Source organism: Aquarana catesbeiana, linkage group LG05, assembly GCF_042186555.1.
Source record: "Aquarana catesbeiana isolate 2022-GZ linkage group LG05, ASM4218655v1, whole genome shotgun sequence".
Classification (NCBI taxonomy): Eukaryota; Metazoa; Chordata; class Amphibia; order Anura; family Ranidae; genus Aquarana; species Aquarana catesbeiana.
The window spans coordinates 647,108,439-647,134,466 of record NC_133328.1 but is presented as its reverse complement, the minus strand read 5'-3'; the positions used below and the strand labels follow the sequence as shown (position 1 = coordinate 647,134,466).

Here is a 26,028-nt window from a genome sequence, read left to right as displayed (position 1 = left end):
TTCCCTTCCTACTGTATTGGGCCCCCCCCAGGGTGGCAGAAAATAAGAGATATATGTCACCAGCATACCAAGAAAATTTAAGGATCCGAAGCGGTGGGAGAACTATCAGGGTTGCAAAGGTTGTCTTGCCACCGGGCCCTGGTGTTCTGCCACTGTGGGGTTCCCCAGCCTCCTCTTGCTGTCCTGCCCCTGCTATTGACAGCGCTGGTCTGAGAAATCACTTTGTTTTTTCAGTAACTGAGAGTCCTGGTGGAGTCCTTCCTGCAACTCGCTCTTCTCCCTGCCAATGAGGATGCAGGGGAAGGAGCAGATCGGGTGGCCGTGGTTGTGTGAGCGCTCGCATTATGCAGTGTCAGTGAGCAGAGGGAGGGGGGAGGAATCTCCCGCAGGAGCTGACTGGGGACTCTCTCCCTCTTAGACATTGATTTTTTGTAAAAAAAAATAATTTTTTTTTCTGTTGGGGGGGAGGCACATGGTGGGGCACAGCATAATGTTGGGGGGGCCAGGGCCCCCTCTGGCCCCCCCTAGGGACGCCATTGGCTTCCAGATCTTCCTATATTGATACATAAGTGATCTACGGTTATCTGTCCTCGCAACCCCTTTTACTCCCCCTGTTATCATCACCATTGAATCCTGGGTCTGCCTAGACCACTCTGGACATAAGAAACTGAGGAATCTCTCCTTATCTACCTCATCAACATGGAAAATTTGTGCCAGTTGGGCTGCCAAATAGTACATGTTGAAATCCAGAAGGGCCATACCAGCTAGATCAGTGGGGTTCTTCAATTTATGCCAGGACAGTTTGTGCCTTTTATTGCCCCATATGAATGGTTTTAAGATAGCTTCTATTACCTTAAAATGTCTAAGAATTAAATATACTGGAGAATGCCAGATCATGTATAGAATTTTGGGTAAGAGAACCATTTTCTGAGTCTTCTGTATGATCATTTCATATAGTGGGTCTATATTTAATGGTATATAATCTGCTGGGTCTCTAGTCAGCCGTACCCCCAGGTATTTAATAGTATCTACCCTCTGCAAAGGTAATAAGGCTCTATTCCTAGGTGGCGGGAAACTGTCCAAGGGTAATATCTGTGACTTGTCCCAATTTATTCGAAGGCCAGAAAATGTACCAAATTATTTAATTAAATCTAGAACTAGCGGTAGGGCATTGTCTGAATCATCTAGGTATAATAGTGTGTCATCCGCGTACATACTGATCTTTTCCATCACCTCCCCTCTACCAAGTCCCATAACTCCAGGATGTGCTCGAATAGCTATCGCGAGTGGCTCTGCCGCCAGCGCATAAAGCAGCGGCGACAGAGGACACCCCTGTCTCGTACCCCTGGTCAAGAAAAACCGTCCAGAAGTCCAGCCATTAGCCAGTACTTTCGCAACCGGGGCCTGATACAAGAGCTGCACCCACTTTATGAATTTAGGTCCCAGGCCAAAACTACTAAGACAGGACCAAAGGTATCTCCACTCTACTGAGTCAAATGCCTTAGCAGTGTCCAAGGCCACTATCACCCGTGACCCTGGACAATCATGAGTGGCCTGTAAATTTATAAACAATCTTCTGTGGTTAAAGGAGGTGTTTCTACCTGGCATAAAGCCAGCCTGATCACTATGCACTAGGGACAAAATAACTTTATTCAGGCGGATGGCAAGCACTTTCGCAAGTATCTTGACATCCACCTGAAGCAGAGAGATGGGTCGATACGACTTCGGGGCATGTGGGTCCTTGCCCGGTTTGGGGATCACTACTATAGTGGCTTCACACATCGATACCGCCATTTCAGAGCCCTCAAAGATGGCATTATATAGTTTAAGCAGTCTGGGAATCAACAGGTCTGAGTAAGTGGAGTAAAATTCCACCGGTAGACCATCGGATCCCGGGGCTTTAGATCTGGGGAATCCTGCTATGGCACTAGATATCTCATCTTTTGTAAGTGGAGCTTCTAGTTCCTCCACCTGTTCTGCAGTTAGTTGAGGGATTTGAATTCCCCCTAGGAAGGACTCCATAATGGACGTGTTATCCGTATCTGTGGCCTTGTAGAGGTTGCTAAAAAAATCTTTAAACATATCAGACACTTTGCCAGGTTCCGTCTCCAGTACATCATCAGGAGATCGCAGTGTCAACTGTGTCCATCTGCAGCAATGTCATTTTGGGACCCTTTGGGTTCAGAGACCCCAAATTTTGCCTGCAGCCAGGGGGCATCTAGGAACCCTTAACTACCGAGTTTAAAGTTCAGGGGACCTATGGCTGCAAATGGGCACAGTGAGGCATGCAAATGGGCACAGTGATGCTGCAAATGTGCATTGTTGACCCTCTTTTCCACTTACAGTAGCTGTGCATTTCTCACCCTCATCTTATACTCGGGTCACTAAGTTTTTCCCATTTTTTTGTGGTAGATTAGGGCCTCGACTTATACTCTGAACGACTTATACTCGAGTATATACGGTAGATGCCTCTGAAACTGCCACCGGAGCCATCCTCTCCCAAAGACAGGGGCTCAAGGCCCTTCTACATTCCGTAGCCTTCACATCCCGGAAACTGACTCCGCCAGAAAAGAACAATGATGTAGGTGACAGGGAGTTGTTGGCCATTAAATTCGCCTTGGAAGAGTGAAGGTACCTACTGGAGGGTGCACTCCACCCTGTCATGATCTTCACCGATCATAAGAATTTAGAATATCTCAGGTCAGCCAAACGATTAAAACCCAGACAAGCCCGCTGGACTCTTTTTTTTTCTAGATTCAATTTTCACATATCCTACAGACCTGGCTCCAAAAACAGAAAGGCAGATGCACTCTCTCGGATGTTCCTTGAAACCTCTCAGGCAGCTGAACCTAGCACTATCTTGTCTCCACAAAATTTCTTGTTGGCCATCCAAACTGACTTAATAACTTCTATTAAATCAACGTCCAGTCACTGTACAGACCCAGAAGTACCTTCCTTGGAAAAACATGATGACCTACTCTGGGCCCGAGGAAAAATCTTTGTTCCACTAGAAATGAGACCCTTGGCTCTTAGGACTTTTCATGACCACAAACTAGCAGGTCACTTCGGGACACAAAAGACTGCTGAACTCGTCTCCCGATCTTTTTGGTGGCCAGGCTGGAGACAGGACTGTAAGGATTATGTCTCTTCTTGCTCTCTTTGTCAGCAAAGTAAGGGTCCAAACACCAAATCCTGGGGTCTACTCAAGCCTCTGTCCATTCCGGAACAGCTGTGGGTGGAAGTCTCCATGGACTTCATTGTGGATCTACCTCCTTCGGGGGGTTTTACCACTATCTTGGTCGTTGTCGACCGTTTTTCTAAAATGGCACATTTTTTGCCCATGGTGGGTACTCCTTCTGCTGCAGATACAGCTAAAAAATTTTTTAAAGAAATTACAAGACTTCATGGTGTACCTAGGAGCATCGTTTCGGATAGAGGTGTCCAATTTACCTCCAAGTTCTGGAGGGAACTTTGTAAAGCCCTGGAAATAAAGATTTGTCTCTCCTCTGCCTATCACCCACAGAGCAATGGCCAAACGGAGAGAACAAATCAAACTCTAGAAAAGTACCTCCATTGTTTTTGTTCCGGTTCCCAAGATGATTGGTCCAATCTTCTGCCATACGCTGAGTTTGCGTACAACAACTCCATCCATACAGCTACCAATCAATCACCATTTTGGTCAAACTTCGGTTTCCACCCTTCTTTTCTTCCAAACATCATTCCTGAGATATCTGTCCCTGCGGTACAAGACCGCATAGCCTCTATTCAGTTGAACTTCCAGAAAATTCAGGAAACTATACAAAGAGCTCAGGACAATTACAAAAGACATTATGATAAAGGAAGGAAGGAGAACCCAGTCTTCAAAATTGGCGAGGAAGTTTGGCTATCAACTACTAAACTCAAATTACCTCTTCCTCACGGAAGCTGGGGCCAAGGTTCATTGGACCTTTTAAGATCAAAAGGGTGATCAACCCTGTGTCCTTTGAGCTAGCACTGCCCAACTCTTACAGAATACATTCAGTATTTCATGCCTCCTTATTAAAGTCTGTTGTTTCCAGCCCCTTCTCTGGGAGAGAAGAACTACCTCCCCAACTAGTCGAGGTCGACTGGGAGAGGGAATTTGAGGTGGAGTCTATTCTAGGCTGCAGGAAGAGGGGTAGACAGCTCCAGTATTTGATTAGTTGGAAGGGGTACCCTCCTGAGGACACCTCCTGGGAACCCGCTAGGAATCTGCACGCTCCTCTCTTGATCCGAGCATTTCATCAAGAACATCCCGAATTGATGTCCAGTTTGGGCGTCCGGAGTCCGCCCCTCGGGGGGGGGGGCACTGTCAGAGAAATAATCAACCCGACCACGAGCGCACAAGCGCCGCATCGTTCTACTGCACATGCGTTCGTTCCGGAAACCCATTCGGCCAATACGGCCTGGTTGATTATTTCTCTGACACACCCTTGGACAAACATAGCCATGGACTTTATTGTAGATCTACAATAAAGCCTCAAATGGGCACATGGTCATTTTATTCCATTAGCCAAACTTCCATTGAAGAGTAAATGGACACACAGATCTGGGCTTGGAAGCAAGCAGGCATGTGTGTCTCCAAAGCAGGTGGCTTTCTATGAGGGCAGATGGTGGGGGGGAGGAGCCAGGAGCGCCAGCGAGGTACATGAGAAGAGAAGGATTGGGGCTGTTCTGTGCAAACCATTGAAAAGAGCAGATTTACACTATGGCCATGTTTCCTCTGTCCACATGCCCTTGAGTTTGAGTGTTTGGATTTCCTGTTGCACTTCCGCAGCTACGCTGCACACAGACAAGTCACACTGCCAGCTGGACATCCCTGGTTTGGTTTGCACACAAGCTTTTACTGCTTGCTTTTTGGTAAGCGCAAAATCTATGTGGTGGAGGATCACTGTGAGCGGTGTGTTTATGCAATCTTTACAATCAAGCTCTCTTTGCGCAATATTGAGGGGCTTTCCTTTGGGACTTTTCTCATTTCCACTTGAGGTCTCTGTTTTTCTCCAGTCAAGATCACATGCATATATTTATTCACAATTTGATTTGTAATGGTTATCAGTGATTCTTTATGATATTATTCGATTATTGCACATTTTGTTTGGATTTCTTTGGTGTTGCGTTTTTATAAGAGGAATCTTTCAGATTTTTATTTCACTAATTTATGATATGTATGATTTATTTATGTACATTCACAATTCGTAGAACCTGGACAGTAGGTAATAGTATAATCAAAGTAGGCAAAGAGGTAGACCATTGGGCCTGATGAGAATTAAGGCGCTCAGACATCTTAATGTACTCCAGATTCTTATGGTTGGTATAGACTACAATGGTGAGCTCCCTCCAGTCAATCTCACCATTCCTCAAGGGCCATTTGGCCCCTAAGAATACCCAGTTCCCAATGTCATAGTTTAGCCCCGCATTGGAGAACATCTGAGAGTAAAAAACACAGTGATGCAGCTCATCAGACGAGGAAGACCACTGGGAATGGATGGCTTCTACTCCCATTTCCGAAGCATCAACTTTCCACGGACATTATTATAATGATCACTGTGAGGTGGAAGAGTAAATCAAGATGTTATCCTAATATGCAAAAACAAATTGGCCCAGATACTCATGAAAAATGTAATTCACAAATTCCTAAAAGACAGATTTTGCCTTACGCAGGCCGAACAGCATTACAAGGTATCCGTGGTGATCTTCACAAGTATTAAAAGCCGGTTATCACTCATCGCTCTCCCGAATGTGAATCAAATTATAAGCTCCCTGTAAATCCAATTTGGAAAAAATTTGAGCTCCCTGGATGCGACTAAAGAACTCTGTAATAAGTGGTAGGGGATACTTGTTAGGTATAGTGATCGTTTTCAAGCCACGGTAGTTGATACAAGGCCATAAGGACTTTTCAATGAAAAATAAATCTGCCCATGCAGGGGAAGTGGATGGACGAATAAACCACTTCTCTAAATTTTCCTGAATATATGTTTTCATGACTTGGGTCTCAGGTAGTGTGGGATTCATCAGACCTTCAGCGGACATTTTCGGTCGAAAATCAGATGGACTTTAGATTTAAAACATGTTTCAAATCTTTCCGACGGATTCGAGTCCGGTCGAAAAATCTGTTCATCCATCTCTATGCTATGAATATACCTTTTCATGACTTGGGTCTCAGGTAGCGACAGAGGGTAAGTTCGGTTTCTAGGAGGGGTAGTGTTAGGCAGGAGGTCTATTGGACAATCCTATGGCCGATGAGGAGGAAAACAGAAGCGGCCTTTTTATGGAATACAGGCTAAAAAGTCAGCGTAACCAGTAGGGACAGCTGCGGTCTGGGGCTAGGACATAATTCCACCCCTGTAGCCAATCTATGTGCAGGTTATGCCGTTTAAGCCAGGGATAACCTAAGACAAGGGGATAGGCAGGAGATGTTATCAAGTAGAAGCTGATTGTCTCCCTGTGTGTTGCCTCAGTCACCAGAGTAATGGGTATAGTCAAAAGATGACCAGGCCTATGGATAAGGGAGAGTTATCAACAGCTAAAACTGAAAAGGTTCAATGCACGTTAGTCGAAGGGAATCTGTAGCTGGTGTTCTAGGTCCCTATTGATGAAATTGCTAGTGGCACCAGAATTCATGAAGGCTGAGAGGTGGTAGGAGAATGTGGCAGCACTAAGTTGTGCAGGAACAAATAGCTTATTTCAGAGGGTACCTGGCACCCTATCATCTAGAGAGGTAGACCCCACTTGCACTAGACTCTGGATGGTTCCTGGTTTATTGGGGCAGCTGGGAGCAAAACGGTTGTAGCCACCACAATATAAGCAGAGTCCTTGGGATCTTCTGCTAGCCTTTTCCTCAGTAGATAAACGAGTAGTGCCAATTTGCATAGGCTCCTTCTGGAGAGGTTGAGAGGACCCAGGAAGGCCTGATGGAGAAGAAGTGGGCAGTGTACTAGCAGGCAAGTAAACAAACCTGTCTTTATGCCTTTGCCGTAAACACCTGTCTATATGGATGGCTACTTGCATGGCTTCATCCAATTATTTTGGTTCAAGCTAGTGTACTAAGAAGCCCTTGATAGCGTCTGATAGGCCTAACCCGAATTGGCTTTTCAGAGCTGGGTTATTCCACCCTGAGTCAGGTTAGTGATTGGGTAACTAGATTCTATTACGGAGGCTCTGACATGGATACACCTCTGTCAGGTCAAATAAACATTTCTTAACATTTGGGCAACCTGGTTGTATTTTTTGAATACCTGTGTAGTGGTACCCCCGTAGGGGCTATTGAGTGTAGTAGTCCGTCTGTCACCCTGCCCAGCCAGGGCATGAAAGAAGTCCATGCTCTTGTTATTTTTATGTTTTTTTGAGGGGAATTAAACTTGGATAGGGATGGGGAACTTATGAGATGCCCAGGTAATTAAAAGTCAATATTGGGACCAACTATATACACCTCGGTATATACGATCTCCTCTTCTCCTCTTGCACTTCATTGCCTGCAGATTATCACTCCTCCAGCACATCACTTGCTGCATTTCCTGGATTAGCTAGCACTGTAGGCCCGACACTGGCTCAGGACAAAAATACAGGTCGAGGGTCAAATTGGCCACTCAATGAAAGAAGGTATAAAAAAACCAACAGCTGTATTGTGAAAAATACAGAAAAGCTTTATTAGAAGAAGTCAGGGATCCAGGTAGAGGAACAGCAAGCAGGATAAGGAGCCAGAAGGGATGTCAGCAAAGCCAGTCTTTAAACAGGAACGCAGGAGATGATTTCTTGTGATGTGACCAAGGCAAAGGAAGGAATGAAGTGAGCTGGAAATCTTTAAGTAGGCGGGACTGACGAGTAGATCCACAACAGCTGGTTAACTGTGGAGAGAGATGAGAGCTGGCAATTAGCGGCCAGCTCAGAGATAGAAGGGCTGAGCCAGCTCTGACAGTACCCCCCTCCTCAATGACACCTCCCCCTCGGAGGACCACCGACCCTGAGGGGAAAACGTCTATGGAAATCACGGAGGAGGGCAGGAGCATGTACGTCCGAAGATGAGACCCAGGAGCGTTCTTCCGGACCGTAACCCTTCCAATGCACCAGGTACTGTATGCGCCTATGGGAGTCAACAATGGATTGTACCTCATACTCCTCATGGTTCTCAACCTGTATAGGGTGAGGATGTGGCACCGAGGTGGTAAAGCGGTTGCAGACCAATGGTTTCAATAAGGAGGCATGAAACACATTTGAGATGCGCATACTAGGAGGAAGGTTCAACACGTAAGCCACTGGGTTAACCCTGCGAAGGATACCGAAAGGCCCAAAAAACCGAGGTGCGAACTTCAGTGAGGGAACACTAAGTCGGAGGTTGCGAGATGACAGCCAGACCCTGTCCCCAACCTGATAGGAAGGCGCAGGCAGGCGTCTGTGGTCTACATGGAGTCTGTCCCTATCATTAGCATGACGCAAAGCCTCCTGGACTTGTGCCCAAGTGGAACGAAGACCACGGAGATGCTCCTCTAGTGCAGGAATACTCTGCGGATCAAACGAGTCAGGCAACATAGAAGGTTGGAAACCATAACTCGCCATAAAGGAAGACAATCGGGAAGCAGAATTCAAGGCACTGTTATGAGCAAACTCTGCCCATGGTAATAGGTCTGACCAGTTGTTGTGATGGTCAGAAATATAGCAACGTAGGAATTGCTCCAAGGACTGATTGGCTCATTCTGCGGCCCCATTAGACTGCGGGTGATACGCAGAGGAGAAAGCAAGCTGAATTCCCAGCTGTGCACAAAAGGCTCGCCAGAACCTGGACACAAACTGACTACCCCTGTCCGAGACAATCACCTTGAGTAGCCCATGTAAGCGAAAGATCTCCTGAGCAAAAATGGAAGTCAGTTACTTAGAAGTGGGCAACTTCTAATGCCGCGTACACGCGACCGGTTTTGCCGTCGGAATAAACTCTGAAGGTTTCTCCGACGAAATTCCATTCAAGCGGTCTTGCCTACACACGGTCAAACCAAAGTCCGACCAAAGTCCGACCGTCAAGAACGCGGTGATGTACAACACTTACGGCGGGACTAGAAAAAGGAAGTTCAATAGCCAGTAGCCAATAACTTCCGTCTCGTACTTGCTTCAGAGCATGCGTCGTTTTTGGTCCGTCGGAACAGCATACAGACGAGCAGTTTTCCCGATAGGAATTGGTTCCGTCAGAAATATTTAGAACATGTTCCATTTCTAGGTCCGTCAGAATTTTTGAAAAAAAAAAGTCCGATGAGGCATACACACGATCGGAATAGACGATGAAAAGCTTCCGTCTGACTTTTTCTGTCGGACATTCCGCTCGTGTGTACGCGGCATTAAGTGGAATACAATGACACATCTTTGAGAACCGGTCAACCACCATAAGAATAACTGTGTTGCCTTGGGAGTTGAGTAACTCCACAATGAAATCCATAGACAGGTGGGTCCAGAGCCTCTCTCCATTGGGTATGGGTTGTAGGAGGCCCACTGGAAGGTGTCGTGGAGTCTTACTCTGAGCACACACGAAACAGGCAGCTACGAAGGCAGTTACATCAGCACATAGACTAGGCCACCAAAATTGTTGGGAAATGGCCCAAACGAGTTGATTCTTACCAGGGTGGCCAGCTGCCTTGGGAGAATGGTAAGTCTAGAGAACGGCAGTACGGAGACACTCTGGGACAAAGCAGCGGTCACAAGGTTTCTCAGGAGGAGCACCGACCTGAGCAGCAAGAATTTTGTCACTCAAATGAGAAGTAAGACTGGTGCGAACCATAGCCAGAATACGATCAGGAGGAATCATAGGAACCGGAACCGACTCCAACTTGGAAGTGGAGGAAAATTGTCGTGACAAGGCATCAGCCCTTACATTCTTAGTACCGGGTAAGAATGAGACAATGTAATTGAAACTTGACAAGAAAAGAGCCCATCGTGCCCTTCTGGGAGAGAGGTGTTTAGCCTCAGACAAGAATGTGAGATTCTTATGATCAGTAAGAATGAGAACCAGCACAGTGGTACCTTTGAGGAGATGTTTCCATTCTTTCAGGGCTAAAATGATAGCCAACAGCTCTCTGTCACCAATCTCGTAATTGCACTCGGAAGGTGACAATTTCTTGGAAATGTCGCCACAAGGATGCATAGCACTCTCAGAGGTAGGACGTGGAGGCAGAAGGGCGCCAACACCAGTCTCGGAAGCATCAACCTCAAGGGTAAAAGGTAACGTAGGATCAGGATGTGCCAACACAGCAGCAGAAACAAAGGCAGCCTTGAGACTTTCAAAGGCCCTAATGGACTCTGGAGATCAACTCTGTGGGTTACTGTTCTTTCTGGTCATATCGGTCAGGGGCTTGACCAGAGACGAGAAGTTACGAATAAACTTCTGATAATAGTTGGCAAAACCCAGGAAATGCTGCAGAGGACGTAACCCCACGGGTCGAGGCCACTGTAGGACTGCCGAAAGTTTCTCTGTGTCCATGGAAAAACCAGCAGTGGAAATGGAAGTGGAAATTTAACCTGTTCCCGTTAGAACTCACACTTCTCCAGTTTACAATAGAGATTGTTCTCTCTTAATTTCTGAAGCACACGACAGACATCTTTGTGGTGGCTCTCCAGGGACTTAGAAAATATGAGGATATCATCGAGATAAACCACCACACATAACTGCAACAAATCTCGGAGGACATTGTTAATAAATTCCTGGAAAACTGCTGGGGCGTTACACAGGCCAAAAGGCGTTATGAGATACTCCTAATGGCCTGTTCTGGTATTAAACGCAGTTTTACACTCGTCGCCCTCCTTAATCCTCACGAGATTGTAAGCCACTCACAGATCAAACTTGGTGAAAACCGTTGCTCCCTTGAGGCAGTCAAATAGCTCTGTAATCAATGGGATCGGGTAGGCAATCTTAATCGTGAAACGATTGAGACCCCTATAATCAATACAAGGTCTCAGTTCACCGCTCCTCTTCTTCACAAAGAAGAAACCAGCACCAGCAGGAGAAGAGGATTTGCGGGTGAAACCCTGAGAAAGTGCGTCTGCAACATACTCCTCCATGGCTTTATCCTCCAAGACCGACAAAGGGTAAACCCAGCCACGAGGTGGAGTGGCACCAGGTTGAAGGTCAATTACGCAATCAAAAGGTCGGTGTGGAAGCAAACTACCAGCTTGACCTTTGTCAAAGACATTGCTAAAATCACGGTACTCCTCTGGCAGGGAGGAGAGTGAAGAGGTACACAGGACCTTGGCTACCTTCCGGAAGCATGTTTCACTGCATTGTGGTGACCAGGAGAGAACCTCAGCACGGAGCCAATCAAAAGAGGGGTTGCGCCTCTGTAACGAAGGATGACCTATAACCAGCGGAAACTTAGGAGAGGAAATCACATGGAATTGGATTATCTCATGGTGAAGAGCCCCTATGGCCATGGAAATCAGAACCGTCTCATGAGTCACATGGGCAGGCTGTAGAGGTCTCCCATCAAGAGCCTCAATGGCAAGTGGAGTGTCACGCAGCTGCATTGGAATCAAGTGCTTTGATACAAAGGCAGTATCAATGAATAAGCCTGCAGCCCCAGAGTCGATTAGAGCCTGTATCTCGATAGACGACTTAGCCCAACAAAGGGTGACCGAAACCAGGGGCTTATCCTTCTGGATAACTGGGGACGACACAACACCACCCAAGGTCTGTCCATGACAGGACCTCAAGGTTCGGGTGTTCCCAGGACGGGTAGGACAAGACTTCAAAAAGTGACCTGCCTGGCCACAATAAAAGCACAATCTCTCCCTCCTCCTAAAGGCTCTCTCATCCACAGAGAGACACATGAAGCCCAAGTGCATGGGTTCATCTTTACTGACCGACTTGGTACCAGTAGGCATGGGAGGTGAGGGAGGCACAGGTGGGACTGCAAGGCTCGGAGGCAAACATATAGGAGGCTTCCGCAAGCACTCCCTAAATGACAGTCTTTATCTGAGTCTGAAATCAATGAGGATGGTAAATGAGATCAAGCTCTCCAGCTCAGTGGGTATATCTCGGGCTGCTATCTCATCCTTGATGGAATCTGAGAGACCATGAGAAAAAGCAGCCACGAGGGCCCCATTGTTCCAAGCAACCTCTGCTGCCAGAGTACCAAACTCAATGGCGTAGTCGGCAACAGGTCTCGTACTCTGTTTGATGGACATGAGACACTTGGCAGCAGAAGCAGAGCGTGTGGGAATGTCAAATACCCTTTTAAAGGAGGCCACAAACTCAGGGTAACTCAAGACAACAGGTTTTTGCGTCTCCCATGGAGGGTTAGCCCAGGCCAAGGCTCTCTCAGAAAGCAAAGATATCACAAACCCTACTTTGCTTCTGTCCATGGGAAATGCCTGGGGCAGCATCTCAACTCAAACCCTCTGCATTGAACTTGATCACCCCCAAATCGATGGGGAAGCGGGGCGGAACCAGACATACCTCTTATAGAGGTAATACTCAAGACGGGTGCCTGCACAGAGACTGGCGCAGCAGCAGGGACGGCCTGCAACTCGGGTTGTACCGGAGCAGCCACAATGGGGGATTACAGGTGAGCCGTGTGACTCAGGAGCGTTTGTAACGCCATGGCAAACTGATCCATGTGGTGATCTTGCTCATCCAATCTGGAAAAATTATTACCAACAAGTGGATTGACTGTATCTTCTGAATTCATGGCCTTCGCCTACTGTCAGAAACCATGAACCAGACCGAGACAGAAGTACAGTAAAATCACACTTGTTTATTAATAAAAATAAAAAGGTAAATATAGTAAGCATAGTCAAAGCATAGCCAACCAGATCGGGTAATCAGCCAAGCCAGAGTTCAGTAACCAGATCGGGTAATCAGCCAAGCCAGAGTTCAGTAACCAGATCGGGTAATCAGCCAAGCCAGAAGTCAGGGATCCGAATAGAGGAACAGCAAGCAGCATAAGGAGCCAGAAGGGATGTCAGCAAAGCCAGTCTTTAAACAGGAATGCAGGAGATGGTTTCTTGTGATGTGACCAAGGCGAAGGCAGGAATGAAGTGAGCTGGGGATCTTTAAGTAGGCGGGACTGATGAGCAGATCCACAACAGCTGGTTAACTGTGGCGAGAGATGAGAGCTGGCAAATAGACGACAGCTGAGTGGCCAGCTCAGAGAAGGAAGGGCTGAGCCAGCCCTGACAGTGGGGGAATTAGCATGGCTGTATTATAGAGGGAAACACACTGTGTGGTATTGTAAATTAAGTAACTTTGATTGCCAGATAAGCAACAGTGGAAAATTATATTTACAAAAGTGGAGTAAACCATTCTCTTGTTAGCATATAAAGCACAGATTCACAGTCCATTCACCAAAGATACAGAATGCAGCTCAGTGAACGGGCACTGTGGTTATTATTCCTCTCTTCAGGCACATCAGTGGTATACAAGGCACATTTTGATTACTTGTCATAGGCTGTTGTCCATAAGCAGGTTCCACAGATGCAGCAGTGTTCATAGGCAGGCCTCCTGAGGATCCCTGTTCTGCCCCTGCAGGCTGGAACACTCTCCCTGAGTAAGGCCTAGCTTTCCCTTACAGGCAATATACCTTTACCTCACTCATTCCACACACACACACGTCTCTCAAAATGGTGGCTGGGCTCTCTTTTATATGAAAGCTAACAGAAAATGGTCGACAAACTCTTGAGAGATCTTGATACCAATCAGAACATAAGGCTTCTCCAAGATGGCTGCTGGAGAAGAGTTAGAGAACAGTTAGAGACTCAACAGGATTTCATAAAACAGCAGGCGTTTCATCAGATTAGGCGACCCATCAGAATGTGTAACGGAAGTGACGTTAAAAATAAGTGTAAAATGCAAAACTCCGGTGGGTGTAACAAGATGTCCGTTTTCCCCCTTCTCTGTGTATCCTTACTGTGGAGGAGTGCGGGGTGTAGCAAAATGGCGGCGACGAAACGTCACTTCCGTTACACATTCTGATGGGTCGCCTAATCAGATGAAACACAGGTAAACACAAATACATTCTGAATATAATATGACATTTCTGCATGAGTAAGTAAGTATGATAAAATTGTAGTCCCACTTCTCCTCTCAGCCAGCAAGACTGTCCCGTCACAGTTAACTGTATGTGAGGAGGCTACCTACAAGAGGCAGAGGAACCAGGTACAGCAATGCTGTCAATGATTTAACACAGGAGGAGTAAATCATGCTGATCCATGTGCGAGGGATTTGAAATAAACTGATCTCCTAGCGTGTTCACTATGTTCACGTGTTCAGCTGGGACATTGACACGTCAAAAAGGCAGCATGTATCATGTATTGGGCATCAGCAAACGTTACTAGTTTCCACTTTGGTGGAGTGTCTCTTCTTAGAAGAATATAGACCGTCCAGGTCAATTATGAAGCAATCCAAGAGACCAGAGCCATTAGGCAAAATGGAACATACGGGAATAGGAATGGAATGCTACACACTGCAGGCGGATGGAGACAGACCCGCGATGTTTCAAGCCATGACTGTAACTGTATAACAGCATAAAATTGCCCCGAAGGCTTTCACCATTCCTTGGTGTTCCTAGTTATGGCAATCCACTGGTCCTGGTTGAAGATTTAAAGATCTTGGATACAAAGTGTCTCTGGGATGTAGCTCTCTCTTAAGTGTGCTACAGCAGAGCTCATAAAAGAGTCATCGGGTGTCAGACACCAACTATATAGTCCTGTTACTGCTGTGTGTCATCTCCTATGCCCCAGAAAGGCTTCACGGAGATGGTGTATAGCGTATAGCTTATCACCATTGCTGGCTGTCAGCGGGCTCCGATCTTACAGGTACGTGATAAGTTGAGGCGTTTCGCAAGTCATCACATGCTTCGTCAGGATTTTGGGGGCGTACTGTGACACCGGCTTTTAAAGGGATCATGTTCCCTCCTTTCATTCCTATACTGCCGGGACCTCTCCTTAAAGGGAACCTCCCCTTAAAACTTTTTAAACATAGTTTCTTATTTTAAAGAGTGGAGAGCTTTCAGCAACTGTGCTTACACATTTTCATTTACATTTACATATGTATCATTCACCCTCCACTCTCAGGGAAGACATTGATCCCTCGCTTGGGTTTTATGTTTTGACTTTATATTATCACTGGCTCAGCCAGGCCTGAAGCAGGTGCCCTTTACAGGCAGGGACTGCGGGCCCCTACAGTGCAGCAAAAATAGAAAGTTCCAGTGCTAGCTGTCCCTGTGGCTACTGCTCCCAGTACAACCTCTTCGGGCACTGCCAGCCCTCCTGGCTGCAGCTGCCCCTTTCCACTGCCTGTGCCACCACAACCCTCCAGGCTGGCTCTGCACCCATCCCAGACTGCTGCATCTCAGTCCTCTTAGGCGTGCCCCCCAGTCCTCCTGATTGTGTGTACACTCACCAGCCCTCCTGGCTGCCTCTTTGGAACTCTTGGAGACTTGCCCGGCAGTGTTTTCCCACTGTCCTCTCTTGCTCCTCTTGTGCCTCCTGCCAGGACACCTCTGTGGTTTGTAGGAGGGTCCTATCCGGACCCGAGCCCCAGGCCCAAGGTCACCCCACAGACTTGGGAGCTCCCTCAAAGGCCCTGACAGCCTAAGACTTCATCTCCATCTTCCACTCGATCAACTCCTCCCCACAGCTGGGCTGACCCTTGGTATTTAAGGAGGCCTGCCTCCTGCCAATCCAGATTGGGGATTGGTCAGGGTTCCTCAGAACACCCCAGGTGGCTCCACCTCCCCTCTTCACCTGTCTTTGCAGAAAGCACCGGAAGATTCTGGAAAGAAGTGGGAAGTCCTAGTGACACCACCTGTGAGTCACCCAGCTCTACTCTGAGATACTCCCAGCCCAGATCATAACACACCCAGGTTTGGCTGCCAAGCCTGGAAATTTTACCTACTCTCAAAAAAAAACTATACTTTTCTTCTAGCACACTAGAGGGTGCTACACCTGTAATAAAACTTGAATTATATTCTGGGCCTTCCATCAGATGAAGCCTTTACTTCAAGTCTGGATTCTTGTTTAACACACAATCCCACAATACTCATCTGTCATAGACATATCCGTGTTTGATACCCCAGCTTTGAACTTATTTCTTGTTTGTTCCCTAATTACCCCCCCCCACACTTAGTCTTTTTGTTTCTCTCTGGCCCCACCATTCCTGTCCCCCCCCCCACTTTGCCTTTCCTTTCTTGTGGTTATATTGATTTCAGTTTGAAAGTAGTAAGGGTCATTAGTAATAGTAGTAGAAGTCGATGATACCAATATTTCTAGAGGTTAAATAGTCTTTTATATTTACTGTACAGATGCATGTGTAGCACCCTGGTGTTTAGGCAGAGTTGCTTCTAAATTTACCTGCCAGGTATAGCTACCTTGGCTCATTGTTAGGGATCGATTGATTTCACTCTAAGCCTGTAATTGCTGCACTTCTCTCTCTTGCAGCTAGGTGGCTGGGTATCTGGTGGCATTAGATACGAGAAGGGCAATGCAAGGTCAGATTATGGATATATGGGGTATCCCAGCCAATGGGCAGGGGTTTTCTTAAATCCCTTGGCCTGCTGGAAGAACCTATATATTTGGGTGAAGTCAAGTGATCAGTGTTCTGTGCCACCTGGATGGCTGTCTGGGTGGACGTGTTTTGTGTTGCCCTGGGCTGCTAGGCCAGAGTTTGGGCCTATCACAGGCACACCTGGCTGCTAGGCTGTCTGAGGGCCTATCCAAAAGCAGGAGAGCAGCGCAGGGTTGGTTGGTCCAACCAGAAGTGACGGTTCTGCCCACCCAAGAACCCTTCGCGGTCGGAGGTAGAGGGGAAGCTGTTGCCACTAAGGGACCAACCACCTTATTACCAGGGACCACAGTGAGAAGCTGAAGCAAGTACTGGAGCAGAATTCTCACCAACCGGGGATGGTGAAGAATTGGGAAACTTCAGTGGGTATCAAGCCAGGGACCCAGCCAGTGGAGGTGACGCTTGCAGAGCAGCCTTGTGTGTAAAGCCAGGGACCAAGCAGGCCAGTGGGGTGAAGCTTGAGAAGTATCTTGAGTGCCAAGCTAGGGACCCAGTAGAGAGGCAGGGGTGTTGCTTGAGGAAGATACTACCGTGAAGATTTGAGGAGCTCACGGGATTCAGTGGCAGTGAATCATCTAGTCTAGTGAGAGAGACTGGGAGCTCAGTGGGCTGAAGAACTACAAGAAGTGATTGTAGTGGAAGTGAAAACTGTTATACCTTGTGTTAGAAACTGTTAAAGACTGTTGCCATAGGAGACAGCATTCCTACACATGCAGATGTGGCATCTTGCTGGATGCCTTTCCCTGCATGGCTATCCTCCTGTTGAAGTCTCGGAGTCTGCCAATTAACATTGCAACTGCCTAAGGGTGTCCTGGCACGTTGTTCTGCGAGTGCACGTTGGTCTGCGAGTGCACGTTGGTCAGCGGGTGCACGTTGGTCAGCGAGTACCTGTGTATTGTCTTGGTGAGTACCTGTGTATTGTCTTGTTGAGTACCTGTGTATTGTCTTTTTGAGTATTAGTGTCAGGAAGCTAGTTGTTAGGTAGTTTGGACAGGGTATAATCCCCAATCCTCATTAAATTAGTGGGTACGATGCCCGGTGGGTGTGGAGATACGACTGGGTATACATCTTGCGGGATGTATGCGTTCCTTGATCATCCGATCAAGGGCGAATACTGCTGTGCAAAATGTAAGCACATTTTTTTCCCTGGAAGCCCAGGTTCTGAATCTGGGGAAGTAACTGTCATCACTGAGACGACCGTCCATACTAAAGGAGATCCAGGAACGTACACGGCAGGTGCCGGCAGGGGCCAGCACAGAGGCGGGTGGAGACAAAGAGATGCAGGCACTAGGAAAGAGCGGATGGGTGACAGTCAGGAAGGGTAGAGGAGGAAGTGCCAGGGAGGCTGATCCAGGGCTGGACCATCCCAATAAGTACGCTCCATTGAGTGACATTGGTGAAACCAGTCAGGGACCAGCACTGCTGGAGCTGAGGGACTCTCCTAGCTGCCGGGGGAAGAACTCCTCCAGTGAGAGTGGGGGGGGGGAGCGAAGGGAAAGGAAAGACAGATTCTGGTGGTAGGGGACTTAGTTCTTAGAAGGACAGAGAGGGCAATCTGTAACAAAGACCTGATGCACCGAGCTGTATGTTGTCTACGGGGCGCTCGGGTTCGGCACATCACGGATCTGGTGGACAGATTACTGGGAGGGGATGGGGAAGACCGGCTATCATGGTGCATGTTGGCACCAATGACAAAGTCAGAGGCAGATGGAGTGTCCTAAAGAACGATTTTAGGGACTTGGGAGTAAAATTGAGGAAAAGGACCTCCAAGGTAGTATTCTCAGGAAACTACCCGTACATCAAGCCACACCAGAAAGGCAGAGGGAGATTATGGAAGTAAACAAGTGGCTGAAGAGCTGGTGTAGTAAGGAGGGGTTTGGGTTCCTGGAGGACTGGGCCGACTTCTCAGTCGATCACCAGTAATATAGAAGGGATGGTCTGCACCTAAATGAGGAGGGTGCAGATCAGGTGGGAGTAAAGATGGCCAAAAAGTTAGAGGAGTTTTTAAACTAGGTGATGGGGGGGGGACCCGGGGGGGAGGGTCCAGAGGTAGAGATAGTCAGCGCAGAACATATTCCAGAGGGTAGAATAGGGGGCATTAGTGTTAGGTTGACTACAGCACATAAACCCAAGGTAAGTAAAGTAACAAGTCCTAGTTGCAATCTCAGAATACCCAAGAAGAGGATAATATGCGACTGGTCTAAACTACGTGGCATGTTCACCAATGCCAGGAGCCTGGTGGACAAGATGGGTGAACTAGAGATACTGTTGTACGAGGAGGATTTGGATTTTGTGGGAATTTCACAGACCTGGTTCAACAGCTCTCATGATGGGCTGGCAACCATTCAAGAGTATACCCTTTATAGCAGGATAGAGAGGGTAAAAAAGGGGGAGGGGTATGCCTATATATCAAGAATAATGTACAAGTGAATGTGACAGATGACATCACTAAGGGAGCTAGGGAGGAGGTGGAATCCTTATGGGTAGAGCTCCAAAGGGATGAAGCTAAGGGGAAAATATTACTGGAAGTATGCTATAGGTCCCCTAACCTGAGGGAGGAGGGAGAGACGGATCTCCTATCACAAATTGGATTAGTGCAAGGATGGGAAGTGTTATAATGGGGGATTTTAATTATCCAGACATAGAGTGGGGGGGGGACCACGCATTCATCTAAGGCTCGCCAGTTCCTAAATGTCTTGCAGGACAATTTCATGGTTCAGATGGTAGACGCACCAACTAGAAATAAAGCATTACTGGATCCACTGATTACCAACAATAGAGACCTGATCACGGATGTGGAAATATGGGGCAATTTAGGAAACAGCAATCACAAGTCAATTGGCTTCAGTATAAATCACACAAATAGGAAACATAAGGGGAATACAAAGACACTGAATTTCAAAAGAGCCAACTTCCCTAAACTAAGAACCTTGTTAGAAGGCATAAATTGGGATAAAATCTTAGGAACAAAGAACACGGAGAAGAGATGGGTTTGCTTTAAGAGCATATTAAATAAGGGCATTAGCCAATGCATCCCATTGGGTAATAAATTTAAAACAGCGAACAAAAGTCCTGGATGGCTTAACTCCAATGTAAAAATGCATATAAAAGCAAAGGAGAAGGCCTTCAAAAAAGTACAAGGCTGAGGGATCATCATCAGCATTCAGACTTGAAATGCAACAAGAAATGTAAGTGTGCAATTAGGGCGGCTAAGATAGAACACGAAAGACACATAGCGGAGGAGAGCAAAAAAATCCCAAGAAATTCTTTAAGTATGTAAACAGTAAAAAAGGGAGGACAGACCATATTGGCCCCATAAAGAATGAGGAAGGACATCTGGTTACAAAGCATGGGGAGATGGTGAAGGTATTGAATTTATTCTTCTCCTCAGTCTTCACGAGGGAATCGGGGGGCTTCAGTAACCAAAACTGCAGTGTTTATCCTCATGACACATTACAGGAAGCACCTCCATGGCTAACTGAGGACAGAATTAAAATTAGACTTGGTAAACTTAACAATAATAAATCACCGGGACCAAATGGCTTGCATCCGAGGGTACTTAGGGAACTCAGTCAAGTAATTGCCAGACCATTGTTCCTAATTTTTACTGACAGTCTACTGACTGGAATGGTACCAGGTGATTGGAGAAAAGCCAATGTAGTACCAATATTTAAAAAGGGCCCAAAATACATTCCTGGGAATTACAGACCAGTTAGCCTAACATCAATAGTATGCAAGCTCTTGGAGGGGATGATAAGGGACTATATACAAGATTTTAGTAACGAGAACGGTATCATTTGCAGTAATCAGCATGGATTAATGAAGAATCGTTCTTGCCAAATCAATCCATTAACCTTCTATGATTAGGTGAGTTGCCATCTAGATAATGGAAGGCCCGTAGATGTGGTGTATCTGGATTTTGCAAAAGCATTTGACACAGTTGCCCATAAAGGTTTACTGTACAAATTAAGGTCCCTTGGCATGGGCCATAGGGTGAGTACATGGATTGAAAACTGGCTACAAGGGCGAGTTTAGAGGGTGGTGATAAATGGGGAATACTCGGAATGGTCAGGGGTGGGTAGTGGGCTCCCCCAGGGTTCTGTGCTGGGACCAATCCTGATTAATTTGTTCATAAACGACCAGGAGAATGGGGTAAACAATTCAATCTCTGTATTTGTGGACGATACTAAGCAGGGCGATAACTTCTCCGCAGGATGTGGAAACCTTGCAAAAAGATCTGAACAAATGAATGGGGTGGGCAACTACATGGCAAATGAGGTTTAATGTAGAAAAATGTAAAATAATGTGTTTGGGTGGCAAAAATCTAAATGCAATCTATACACTGGGGGGGAAACCTCTGAGGAAATCTAGGATGGAGAAGGACCTGGGGTCCTCGTAGATGATAGGCTCAGCAATGCCAAGCTGCTGCAAACAAAGCAAACAGAATATTGGCATTAAAAAGGGATCAACTCCAGAGATAAATTGATAATTCTCCCGCTCTACAAGACTCTGGTCCGGCCACACCTGGAGTATGCCGTCCAGTTCTGGGCACCAGTCCTCAGGAAGGATGTACTGGAAATGGAGCGAGTACAAAGAAGGACAAAAAAGCTAATAAAGGGTCTGGAGGATCTTAGTTATGAGGAAAGGTTGTGAGCACTGAACTTATTCTCTCTGGAGAAGGGACGCTTGAGAGGGGATATGATTTAAATTTACAAATACCGTACTGGTGACCCCACAATGAGGATAAAACTTTAGCGGAAGGGAGTTTAACAAGACACGTGGCCACTCATTAAAGTTAGCAGAAAAGAGGTTTAACCGTAAACTACGTAGAGGGTTCTTTACTGTAATGGCCTGTACACAGGATAGGATTTTCCAACAACAAAAACGTGTTTTTTTTTCCCGAAGGATCTTGGCTCAAACTTGTCTTGCATACACACAGTCACACAAATGTTGTCAGAAATTCCGAACGTCCAGAACGCGGTGACGTACAAGACGTACGACGAGCCGAGAAAAATGAAGTTCAATAGCCAGTGCGGCTCTTCTGCTTGATTCCGAGCATGCATGGACTTTTGTGCGTTGGAATTGTGTACACATGCTTGGAATTTCCGACAAGTTTTGTTGTCGGAAAATTTGGGAACCTGCTCTCAAACATTTGTTGTCGGAAAGTCAGACGGCAAATGTGCTATGGAGCATACACACGGTCGGACTTTCCGACAACAAGCTCACATCCAACATTTGTTGTTGGAAAATCCTATCGTGTGTACAGGGCATAAAAGCAGCAAGGATGTGGAAATCCCTTCCACAGGCGGTGGTCTCAGCGGGGAGCATCAATAGTTTCAAAAAACTATTAGATAAGCACCTGAACGACTGCAACATACAGGGATATACAATGTAATACTGATATATAATCACACACATAGGTTGGACTTGTGTCTTTTTTCCACCTCACCTACTATGTAACTATGTAACCCTCTCTCTCAAAGTTCTGTTCAAGAGAAATAAAAATCTCTTTGCATTCAAGAAGTGTCTGGCGCCCAATGAATCTACTTTGCATTATACCCACTATGCCTTACAACCCACCATATAAAGAAGGATGCCAGCTATCTCTGGCCCTGGAGGTTCTCATTAGACTGAAGGAGGCCGGAGACCTTGCTACACATGTACAATATGTGTGCAATAAGTAAACTAAACAGTTACTCCACTTAGAGATGGAATCAAGATGTAATGTCCTTCTTGGTTCTTTTCTCAGAGTCCAACTCAAAACTTCAGTTTCCTCCAAAGTCTCCAACACATGTCCTCGTCCTTTGTGTTCCAAACTAACTCTGTTCTTTGTCTCTCCCATGCCTGTTTCAAAAAGTCATAAACTCCTCACCCAACTTCCTGTATATCATATCCTGTCCTTTGCTTAGCTCCTAAACCAATCAGACTGGTTTATTTGCCTATCAATGGGGAAAGCCTAGCTTCTTAACACAACACATGATCTTAAAAATATAACTCCATATCAGTGCTATAAAATCACTACAACTAGCCATGACAACACAGTTTCTCATTAATTAGGTAGAGGATATTTTGGTTCATTTGAGTCCATCTCACCATAACCTGTCTGGTTGTAACCTTGGAGAATTTTCAATATTGGGTGACTTCCTATTGTGATTTTATAAAGATGCCAATAATTATTTGTTTGTTGATTTTGTAGGTAAGCAAGGCACTCTTTCTATGGTAGAAGATTGTAAAAGGTCTCTACTACTGAAACTAAACAAGTACCTGAGCAGCAAAAACAAGGCTGGATTTCTAACCATTTACAAGATGAATATGGAGCGCGTGAAGAATCAGAAGATATGGGAATATGGAACAGCAAAGGCCGATAAGAAAAACAAAGTGATCATGATGGTTGGTGAAACAGGATCTGGTAAAACAACCCTGATTAACACTATGATCAACTACATCTTTGGTGTGGACTGGAAGGATGAACACCGGATCCAGCTAATTGAGCAGAGTAGTGAGAAGAGTCAAGCTCACAGCCAAACATCGAGTGTCCACATCTACCAGATCAACCATGACGATCACTTCCAAATCCCTTACTCTTTAACCATTATTGACACTCCGGGGTTTGGAGACACCAGAGGGATAGATTATGATGAGAAAATCATGCAGAAGATACGAGAATTTTTTTATAAATGCAAATTCACGGAAATTGATGCGATTTGTTTTGTGGTTCAGTCTACTTTGGCTCGGTTAACTCCAACACAGTCGTACATCTTTGACAATGTTTTGTCTATTTTTGGGAATGACATCAAGGATAATATAGTCTTCTTCACAACCTTCGCCGAAATCGGGGAACCAAACGTTCTCTCTGCAATTATGGAGGCTGATGTTCCATGTGCGAAATCTAAAGATGGAAAACCTTTGTACTTCAAGGTCAATAACAGCATGGTGTATGCTAATAACCACCCCGATGAAGAGGACGACGATGGCTGCCTGGCTCATGAAATACAATGGAAGATGGGAATGAAAAGCATTCAGAAATTTCTTTTACACTTTTTGCCTGGATTAGCCAGTAAAGATCTAAGTTTAACAAAGAAAGTTCTGTCAGAAAGACATACTTTGGAGGTAGTTTTGGATGGGCTTGTCCAAAAAATTGAGGAGGTAATGTTTAAACAGCATGAACTGAAAGAAACAGAGAGGAATCTGAATCAACACAAGACGGATATTGAAAGCAACAAGTATTTTAAATTTGAGGTGACAGAAACTGTAAAAAAAAAGATAGACTCTGAGAGCGAATGCTCAACCAACTGCCGTGAGTGCAGCTCTACATGTCACCGAGATTGCATCGTGTATTTTGACTCCCTGGTTTATTTTTGTGAAGTTTTTAATGTCAAGGGAACTTGTCGCGTGTGTGGACATAAGTCTAGCACACATTTTTCAGAAATGTCTTACTGGAAAACTGTTGTTGACAAAAAAATGAAAAGTTATGTTGAAGTAAAAGAAAAATATGAAAAAGAGGAAAAGATGGCGCTGACCCCAGCAAAGGTTCTCATAAAATTGAAGGATGATATCAAGAAGGCAGAGGAAGAGGCCCTGAAACTTATTCAGAAGGTGGCCAAGATCCTTAAACGACTCCAAGAGATCGCCTTAAAACCAAATCCAATGTCTGCTGTGGATTACATCCAGCTGCTCATCGAAAAAGAGAAGCGGGAAGGAAAGAGTGGATTCATGGAGAGAATTAAAATGCTGGAAGAAGCCGTTAAAAAATTTGTTATCCTCAGTAATATTCAATCTCAAGGAGCAGGTGCCAGCTTTGACACAATTGTCAAGCCGAAGGGTCCCAATTAGAGAACAGATAGAAAACAGGTGGGGAAATGTATGTTTATGCCTTCAGCTACTTACTGATTTTTTTTTTCTTGACCCATACAAAAAAACCCAAAAAAAAACAGAACTACTGATAATTAGTGAATAAATGGACAAGCATAGCTAGTAGTATTTAGTAACATTCAACTAGGCTTGTTTTGAAATGTTGAAGACATTTTGCTGCTCATCCAAGTAGCTTCATTAGCTTTAATGAATGTCAGGAACATACCCCAGTATTTGTAGCCACATCATTAACCACTTACCTACAGGGCACATTCACCCCCTTCCCGCCCAGGCCAATTTTCAGCTTTCAGCGCTCTCACACTTTGAATGACAGTTGCGCGGTCATGCTACACTATAACCATGTGAAATTTTTATCATTTTATTCACACAAATAGAGCTTTCTTTTGGTGGCATTTTATTATTGCTGGAATTTTTATTTTTTACAAAAAAAAAAAAAAAAAGACTGAAAATTTTGAGAAAAGAAAAGGTTTTCTTAGTTTCTTTCAGTAAATTTTGGAAATAAGTAATTTTTCTCCTTCACTGATGGCACTGATAGGCTGTACTGACGGGCACTGATGAGGTGGCACTTATGGGCACTGATGAGGCGGCACTGATGAGGAGTGTAAAGAGCCCCTGCTTGCTTGGTTCCACTCTCCCGACACTCCTATGCAGCTATAGAATCAGATTACAGATCGCAACATCTGATGGTTCCGTCATCCGATGCTCCGGGACTAGAACTACAGCTATGTGCCGTTCTAATTCAGTTGTGTAGCTCAGAACAAACACCAGGCAGGCTGTATGTAAGTTCAACCAGAAATCTCTTTTATTGAAAAATACAGGCTCTTTTATACAATAAAAGAGGAGGTGCGTACCTCTGGCTCATATTACTCTGAACATACCCCTGTGACCAGAAACCTAATTAACATGGGCTAATTAACTATTCCCTTTAGACAGCCTAGATGACTCAGACATGACCTTTAGGCCAGACTGGCCGTCTTGTAGCTCAGAAAACCCAATCAACATTATCACAATAGCAGAGTTAATTAACACAAACAACAATGGGGATCTAATGACTCTTAGATCCCATACTAGAGACTTATTTACAATACACATTCTAGCAGGCAACAGACAGACAGGTGGCTGGAATTGACACCAGCACCTCCCAACAGTATTTGTCCCAGCTTTTATGAATCAGCCACTATTTCTAATATGGCAAATCCAGGGTCCCCAGAGTCTGTGTGTCCTGGGGGACCAGGACCCGAATCCACAGTAATACCACCTCAAGGGTCCCCAGGCACACAGCTCACAAATAGCACCATTCCCCCAAATGCCAGGGCCCACGATCGATCGGCAAGAGGCTAGCATTCAGTCCCCTCCAAAAGTCTCTCTCCCGGCTGGGTCTGTCACATTTCTCCCCTTTCAGCAGGAGACTAACACAGGAGGAGACCCCAGACGGGTTGACTCCGAAGTTAGTCAGTAGTTCCAGCCCTCTAATGCCTGTACCCACACAGTACCCCAAACAAATTGTTCCAAACAAAGCATTCCTCACCCAGCCAACCTCTGCCTCTCTCAGAGAACATATCTGCCGCTGGGGAGAGGCCTGGACTGGCCCTTCTCCCTGGAGT

The 26,028-nt window shown here is 45.8% G+C and overlaps 1 protein-coding gene across 1 annotated transcript in view; it reads left to right on the top strand.

Annotated features, from left to right (window-relative positions):
- The window catches only part of LOC141145651 (uncharacterized), a 69,775-nt gene extending 43,984 nt beyond the window's left edge, over nucleotides 1–25,791 (top strand). Inside the window, exon 2 of the mRNA XM_073632487.1 lies at nucleotides 22,749–25,791. Coding sequence (XP_073488588.1) covers nucleotides 22,749–24,385 — 1,637 coding nt within the window. The 3' untranslated portion in view covers nucleotides 24,386–25,791. The remainder of the gene's footprint in view (nucleotides 1–22,748) is intronic.
- The last annotated feature ends 237 nt before the right edge of the window (nucleotides 25,792–26,028 follow it).